Source organism: Acromyrmex echinatior, chromosome 8 (genome assembly GCF_024713525.1).
Source record: "Acromyrmex echinatior isolate Ae372 chromosome 8, ASM2471352v2, whole genome shotgun sequence".
Classification (NCBI taxonomy): Eukaryota; Metazoa; Arthropoda; class Insecta; order Hymenoptera; family Formicidae; genus Acromyrmex; species Acromyrmex echinatior.
The window spans coordinates 6,447,523-6,456,147 of record NC_141859.1 but is presented as its reverse complement, the minus strand read 5'-3'; the positions used below and the strand labels follow the sequence as shown (position 1 = coordinate 6,456,147).

General features: G+C 32.0%; 1 protein-coding gene across 2 annotated transcripts in view; it reads left to right on the top strand.

The window, feature by feature from the left end:
- The first annotated feature begins 1,076 nt into the window (after window positions 1-1,076).
- Window positions 1,077-8,625, top strand: part of eIF5B (eukaryotic translation initiation factor 5B) — a 45,064-nt gene continuing 37,515 nt past the window's right edge. Inside the window, exons 1-12 of one of the 2 annotated variants that reach the window (XM_087408384.1) lie at window positions 1,077-1,095; window positions 1,333-1,653; window positions 2,904-3,256; window positions 3,402-3,585; window positions 3,652-3,984; window positions 4,069-4,275; window positions 4,379-4,803; window positions 4,885-5,102; window positions 5,222-5,424; window positions 5,517-5,782; window positions 6,219-6,300; window positions 6,406-6,587. In XM_087408384.1, coding sequence (XP_087264510.1) covers window positions 1,620-1,653; window positions 2,904-3,256; window positions 3,402-3,585; window positions 3,652-3,984; window positions 4,069-4,275; window positions 4,379-4,803; window positions 4,885-5,102; window positions 5,222-5,424; window positions 5,517-5,782; window positions 6,219-6,300; window positions 6,406-6,587 — 2,487 coding nt within the window. In that variant the 5' untranslated portion in view covers window positions 1,077-1,095; window positions 1,333-1,619. Of the gene's footprint in view, window positions 1,096-1,267; window positions 1,654-2,903; window positions 3,257-3,401; window positions 3,586-3,651; window positions 3,985-4,068; window positions 4,276-4,378; window positions 4,804-4,884; window positions 5,103-5,221; window positions 5,425-5,516; window positions 5,783-6,218; window positions 6,301-6,405; window positions 6,588-8,625 lie in introns of those variants that run through there. The other variant, XM_011053403.2, reaches the window with a different exon arrangement.

Genomic DNA, 8,625 nt, shown 5'->3' with positions numbered 1-8,625 from the left:
TCTTGAAATGAGGTGAAAATTATAAAAGTGAGCAAATTTACTAGATGTTAACCAATGAAATAATCAGTATTCTAATAATTCCTTTGATCTGAGCCGAAATGCCGACAGCCTTCCTATTGGCTATTTCGATCGCCATTTGTAACCCAGTCCAATAAGCGCTTAGTATTATTGGTATGTTATGGGTATAGGATATGGTTAAGTAAATAAAAAATAGAGGACTTTTGCGCTACTTTAATATAAAGATAAAATATCGGGGAAATCAGAAGCATCATTAATTACTGTTGACGCTCTTGATTGGCTGCTGCAAAGTATTGCCAATGGTTCTAGCCTTGAAAAATGGATGTATCCTAAGAAACTGGACGTTGCTATGTAGTTTACATTCACTTTGTCAGAGTGCGCGGCAGTATTTTGCGGTTATATTTTTGGGCCGTCATGTCCTCTCTCAGGTTTCTCTCTGGTCAATATGATGTGACATTACTTATTGATGTGATATTAGTCAGCTTGTTAAGAGCATATTTCTTTCTAAAAATGTTTATTCACGTCTAAAAATATTTTAATATATTTTAATTTGTATTTTTAGTTATATAACTTGCAACAATTATATAAATAATGCTATATTTGTGTATATGTGATATACTTTTGTTATTAAAATCAAATAATTTTTGTATACTCCAGTTTGTGTCATTATTTACTAACAATAAAATAAAATAATAATTTTTGATAATTTTTTCTGTTACCTCAGGAATATTGTGATTTTTTTCTAGATTTTTACAAAATTTTCTATTTTTTTAGGAATTTCTCGGAAATTTCTCACATTTTTTTCAAGAATTTCTCAGGAAATTTTACTATAAATTCTGTAAAAAATTTTTTTTTTTCGACTTGGCAACCCTGGTGGTCACTTTGATCATTGTCCAGCGTGTCCTCTGCGAAGCGACCGTTACTCTAGATCTACAATAAAGTTCTAGCCTTCATAAGAAATGGACGAATCATAGTCGATTATTTTCCTCAAATTTGATTGTAATTGGTCAATTTCTTGCAGCTTAGTTTTTAAACTTTAAAACATCCATTTTAGATCCGGACTTACGGCTACTGCTGGTAAGGTACTATAATATAATATGATAAATGAATATTCGCATCCATCATTTTTAATCCCTTCTTCACTCTCTTGATTCTTTCCCCAATTCTTTGCTCTCTCCACTCCGCCGCTGAGCTGAGAAGATTAAAGAGAGAACAAAGAATGGATGGGGGAAAGGACTAAAAATGGCGGATGCGAATACCTATGTATAGTGCTCTAATGCTAGTACTACCACTACCACACGTGTACGATTACAGCTCCGTAGTCCATGCCAGCTGTGTTGCTGTATACCGCCCTGCCTTCAAGACCCGGTCGCGAGTACGCTCGTGGTGATTTTGCACGAGAATTTTTTTTTTCTGCGCCTGCATGACTTTTCATCGGTGGCACGCGAGTATCACGCCGTTCCTCATCCGAAGAACAACGCACGCACCACCACCGGCCGATCCAATCGCCAAGACAGCCTGTCGGGAGTGTCGGGGAAAAGCAAGAGAGAGGAGTCGGGGAGAAAGCTGAACGGAGCAGTCGACCGCAGCAGCGATCCAAGATGCAGGAGTCACAGTCGAAAAAGGGCAAGAAAGGTGAGCGGGATTGATCGTGCAACGATAAGCATGATCACGCCATTGAATTGACACGTGTCGATTTAACATATGTACTTGCATGCCGCTGCTCCGATGTGACAAATGTCGTCTGCTATAGGACCTAACCTAAATCGCACGCCCGTCAGATCGGGCGATGTCGTCGTCGTCCTCTCGGCGCCGCATATGGCGATTATGACACTCGATACGTTCGCTTGTAGCACCTACGCGAACTATCTCCTATGTTTTTCGTAGGAACCGTCGTAATGAATCTGGCAGTAGTTCTATATCCATTGTTCTAATAATGTCTGACGTTAGATAACATTACATTATAGAACCACGCTGTAGGAAGGCCAAAGAACAGTTGATTACAATATTTTGTAGCATTATTAGTTGTTTCAGTCAATTAAAAGTCTATTTTCTGTGGCTGAACTAGTTTATACTTTTGGAACTTAAAGTGAGATAGAAATACGTTTGATATTTATTTAAAGCGAGAAAGAGAGAGTTCTAAAACAGTCTGATGCAAGAACAGAAAACAGATCATAAGTATAGGGGTATTTCCGAATTACATACAAAAACCGCATGATGCATCATTTGTCCTTGTTGTTCACCAAAGAATAAAGAAAAATAAAATGATATCGCATACTTGCTTCGGAATGCGTCCTAGTAAAAGTGAACTGTTCCATACAGATAATGATTGGAAAAATTGAAGAAGCCTGAATTGCATTGTGTCCTCATTAATATCATGGTTTATGGAAAATAATTTTTAAGATTATTAAGTATGATATTGTCAATGTTGTTAATAATATTAAGTAGAGATTTAAAATTTTATTGAAACAATTTCATTACCATGGCTAAGACAAGGCGAAGAGAGAGAAAATTCAAACTAATAATTATTTGTTTTCAATTATTAGAAAAGCTGTGTTTTATTGTAATTATTTTAACCAATTGATTGTTTGTGTCCTGAAAAATTTTTAAATTCATTGTTTGATAAGAGCATCATTTGTATCATTAAGTGCATGCCAAATATTATTTAAAACTATATCAATAATTCATAGAGAGTATTGTAATTGTATATTACACACACACACACACACACACATACATACATATATATATATATATATATATATATATATATATATACATATATGTGTTTTGTAACTGTTGTAACTGTTGTAACTGTTGTATTATAAGTTTAACTTTATAATATTCTTTTGATTGTAAAAGATATTTGTGATTTGCGTCAATAGGTAGGAGAAAGCGTAATGACAGTGATGAAGAAATCGAACAGACGTTGGCGGAGTTGGCACTGGAATATTCTGGAACAAAACCAGCAACAGATAACAAAGTTGAAACTAAAACAGAGCCATCAAATGAGCAAAAGCTTGATGATGAAGATAAAAAGAAAAAAGCAAAGAAGGATAAGAAGAAAGAAAAGGCTGAAAAAAATGATATCAAAGAGGAAACTACAGACAATAATATAGTAGAATCGGAACTTAATACTGATATGGACACTGAAATTAGTACTGTAAAAACAGCAGCACAAAAGAAGAAAGAAAAAAAGGAGAGAGAGAAACAAAAAAAGTTAGCTCAGAAAAAAGCGGTAAGACAGATAAAATATATATTATTGATTCTCTCTAAATAAATACTTTTCTTTTATATATATAAGATCTTTTTAATTAAAAAATGAAATAAGTATTCTTGTAAATCTATCATTTAATTTTTATTACATACATTTTTATTATTAGGAAATTACTAAGGAAGGTAACAAGAAAGAAGATGATGAAACTACAACTTCTGAAGAAAAGAAAAATGATAAAGTTATATCAGCAAAGAAACAAGATAGTATAGAAGCTGATGGTGATGCAGAGCCTGAAGATGGTTCAAAGAAAAAAAAGAAGAAAAGTGGTAAAGAAGAAACTAAAGAGAAAGGTAATTTCAGTTACTAGTTATGTTATTTGAATAATTTTTCTTTTACATAATAGATTTTTATCATAGGTAAAGGGCCTGGAAAGAAAACTATTGCTGCCATGCAGGAGGCTTTAAAAAAAATGAAAGAGGAAGAAGAAAGATTGAAGCGAGAAGAGGAAGAAAGATTACGACAAGAAGAATTACGAGAACAGGCCAGACAGGAACAGTTGCGTTTGGAACAAGAACGTAAAGAGAAAAAAAAGCTAAAAGAAAAACAACGAAAAGAAAGATTAAAGGCTGAAGGAAAATTTTTAACAACGAAACAGAAACAAGATAGAGCTAGAGCGCAAGCAATGATTGAAGCGTTTAAAGCTCAAGGTGTTGAATTGCCTGAAGTAGGAGAGAAAAAACCTAGACCAGGTATTATATGTACATATTTTTTACAGAATGTGTTTACAGAGAAATTTATTAAAGTTGTTATATTAATTATTGAAATTATTTTAGGAACGCGAATTAGACCAAATAAATTAAAGCAACAAATTAGTGTAGAAAAGAAAGAAGAAGAAAAAATTGATAATGAAGCATCTGCGGCTCAGGTACAAGTGGAGATTGTAGATGAACCAATGAAAGAAGAACAGGAAAAGAAAGAAGAAGATGATGTCAAGGATTCGTGGGATGCCGACACCACTGATGATGAACAGGAAGAAGAAGGTATTGTTTTATATATAGATTTTAGAATTATAAGTTTATTTATAATCTTATTGTATAATGATATATTATATGATTAAAGTAATTGAATCTTAATTAATTTCAGATAAATCTGACGATATACTAAAGACACTTGAAAAAGAGAAACCTGTTCAAAAAGAATTAGAAAAAAAAGAATCATCCGAGAGCGATACAGAGAGCGAAAGCGGAAGTGAATCTGATTCTGAGGATGAAAGTGAGGAAGACAGTGAAGTAGAGGATAAAGTGCCAGATTCTGCACGTAAAAAGGAACGTGCAAAGGAACGAATTCAAAATCGCCGTATAGAGGCGGAAAAAAAGAAATCTTTGGATAATCTGAGAGCTGCTGTTGTTTGTGTTTTGGGACACGTCGATACTGGCAAAACGAAGATTTTGGACAAATTGAGAAGAACCAATGTGCAAGATGGAGAAGCTGGTGGTATAACTCAACAAATTGGTGCTACTAATGTACCAATTGAAGCTATCCAAGAATCAACGAAACATGTAAAAGGCGTAAGTGTTTATTTGAAATTAGTTTATTTAAATCTCTAAATATTGAAATTTTGATTATACTGTATATTATTGTTTTTTTAGTTTGCTGACAAGAAATTTAAGATTCCTGGTCTCTTAATCATAGATACACCTGGTCACGAATCGTTTAGTAATCTCAGGAACAGAGGGTCTTCTCTTTGTGATATAGCAATTTTAGTTGTAGATATTATGCATGGATTGGAACCGCAAACTATAGAGAGTATCAATTTATTAAAAGCAAAAAAATGTCCTTTTGTTGTCGCTCTCAATAAAATCGATAGGTAATATCACATTAAATAACTTATCTCCAAGATATTGGCAATTAAATAATTAGTATTCTAAATAATTTGTATTCTTTCACAAATTAAGTCGTAAAATCATAACGATTTAATTTTTCCAGATTGTACGATTGGCAGACTATGAATCGTAAGGATGTTCAAGATATAGTAAAGAATCAAGAATCTAATACTCAACGAGAATTCGAAAGGCGATCGAAAGATATTATTGTACAGTTTGCAGAGCAAAGTTTGAATGCAGCAGTGTATTACGAGAATCCAGATCCAAGAGAATACGTATCGTTAGTTCCTACCAGTGCTATAACAGGTAAAACAGTATACAAGTATATATTTGGAGATAAGATATACATAGCATCTGAGAATATCTGAATTCTTTTTACTCCACTATATCATATACAGGCGAAGGTATGGGCAATCTGTTGGCGTTAATAGTTGACGCCTGTCAGGGTCCTTTGGCTAAAAGATTGATGTATAGCGAAGAGCTTCAAGCTACCGTATTGGAAGTAAAGGCATTGCCTGGACTTGGTACTACGATAGACTGTATTCTAGTCAATGGGATGTTAAGAGAAGGTGATACAGTCATTATTGCGGGTACGGACGGCCCTATTGTAACACAAATTCGTTCGCTTCTTATGCCACAACCGTTAAAAGAATTACGAGTTAAGGTAATCTTTCAATATTATATTTTATATTTTAAGTATAATGAAATACCGTTACAGTTATTATTCCTTACGTACAATCAATCAATCTACATTAACTTTAATATCAATTCTTAATTTGCTCTAAAAAAAATTCGTTTTTCTTCTTATGAACATTTGCAACAATATTTCACATGATAAGATAGTCACAATCTCTAATAGGAAGATTTCTGTCAGAATTTCTTTACTCTTAGTTTATAAATTTAATTTATAAATTTAAAATTATGTTGTAAATACAAATTATAAATTTAAAATTATATTGAATAGCGAATCACATGTCTGAGATTCGCTAAGTATAAGTTCGTTGCTCACATACAGAATCATTCACATAGCATTCCATTCCTTATATACTTAAGTTTAAAGTGTAATATTTATTATACCACGTATATTTTTTTTATTTCAGAATGCATACATCGAACACCGTGAAGTTAAGGCTGCTCAAGGAATAAAAATTGCTGCTAAAGATTTGGAAAAAGCCATTGCTGGTACATAATCTACTTTTAATTATTCGATAAGATTAACTTTTTTTACATAAAATACATGTATATTTTATATTTTTAAGACTAAAACGAATAATATGATATTCACAGGGTTAAATCTGCAAGTCGCTCAGAAACCAGATGAAGTAGATGTTATGAAGGAAGAAATAGCAAAGGAATTATCGAGTGCTTTGGGAAATATACGGCTAGCTGAACGAGGAGTTTACGTCCAGGCGTCAACTTTAGGAGCTCTCGAAGCATTGTTGGACTTCCTAAAAAGCAGCAAAATACCGGTAAGTATGTTAGAGGTTCAATCTGCAACATTTTTTGTCCTTATTTAACATTAGTTGAAAAAGAAGGATAAAATGATACATGGATACATCTGGCTAAAGTTTCTGTATAAGTATCTACTGATCAATCTTTCATTTTAATTATTATACATGCGACATCATATATATTTGTACATATCGTAATATCCCAGCACTTAATATTTCTTTTTTTATTTTCAATTGTTACTAACAAATGTACATTTCATAAACACTGATATTTTTTACGCGATTATTATCATATATTTAATAATTTAATCATTTAATTGACAATTTCGATATTCCTTTGGAGATATAAACTAAAGAAATGAATAGTAATCATTATCATATTATATTATCATTTGTGTTGATATGATATTGATATTATAACAGATAATTCTTTCATCAGAAATCAACTGTTATAATATCAATATCAAGAAGTGAATATTTGAAGTTTCATATATTTGTACTATTATTGCCTTATATTCTTTATACTATTAAAAATACTGTGTGATTAAATATTTATTTTATATGATCTTATTGTCAATATAAAGTTATTATTGCGATTTGATACCTTGATTACTACTTATCAGCAATTGGAGGCGATATAAGTATTTATTAAATATATCTACTATATCCAAGTGCTACGCTTACATTTCTAAAAATAACTTACAATTCGTTTGTATCGTTCGTATCGTAAAAAAGAAATTATTCTTAATCGGATGATATATAAAATGGAGCATTTAAAATGTTACAAGTTATTATCCCTACATGCTACTATATTTTTTACTTTACGAAATAATATTATAAAATGTCAATTGAATGATTAAACTATTGTATTATTGTTGGAATTAATCGTAGAGTTTTACAAGTGTGGGAAAGTACTTTCATAATGTATTTTTAAATGCTCATGTGAAATAAATAACATTCTTTCTAAAACGCTACGAATTAATCCAACACCTAATATAATGAAATAATGCCAGTGTTAAAATAAATATTCAGTTAAATAAAATATACTTAGTGTTCGTGAAATGCACACTCGTTGGCAACAAGAAATAAGTCGGAAATAAGAAAAAGAAACGTTATAGCTCTATATGGAAAAATATGCGTCGAATCAAGAATATATTCAGATAAAAATTTATGATTTCAAGGGGCAAATAATGATAAATCAATTTTTTAAACTTGATTTTTCAAGGTCGCTTCCATTTTTTTTTAATGGAATATAATTTGTTGCAAAATAAATGATATCCCTAACTATTATATAAACAAAAGTATTAAGAAAAAAATATTGAAAAATTAATCATTTGCGAGATGTTATTCTTTATTCTGGCACATTTTGACGTAAAATGTAACTCGTAAATTAATTTGTTGACAAACATATCGTAATATCTTTATCTGCACAGAATAATAAGATAACTCAGTTGGTGTAAAGAAAACACATAGATTTTAAAAAAATGATATGTGTAGTTACATAACTTGTAACATTTTTAATATCCATTCTATATAATTGTGACAAACGTATGTATATATATTGTATATTTATATATCATGAATATATATATATATATATATATATATATATATATGATATATGAATGTACAATATATATACGCATACATACATTTGTCACGATTCCGATTTATATACTCGTTACAAGAACAACGGCTGCTCGTATTGTACGTGCGGAAACGATGTTAAGCCTCGAAAAAGATTGAGACTTGCGGATGTATAAATAAATAAAATAGACGTATGTATATCGGTGAGCGTGCGTAGATAGGATTAGGAGCAGAGAGACGAACAGATAGATCGGTAGCTAGATAGATAGATAGATGGAGAGAGAACAGCGGCAACAGCAGCAGCAACGAACCACTTCCTTCTTAACAGTTTAGCAGGATACGGCTCATTGGTCGCACACGGTGCTTGTACCCATGATCCATCGTGCTATCAGCCGCGCTGTCCAACCGTGGGCACGCCTCACAGCCTTCTACAGGGTGTCTTGTCGCGCAACGACGAGTTCCATGCGGT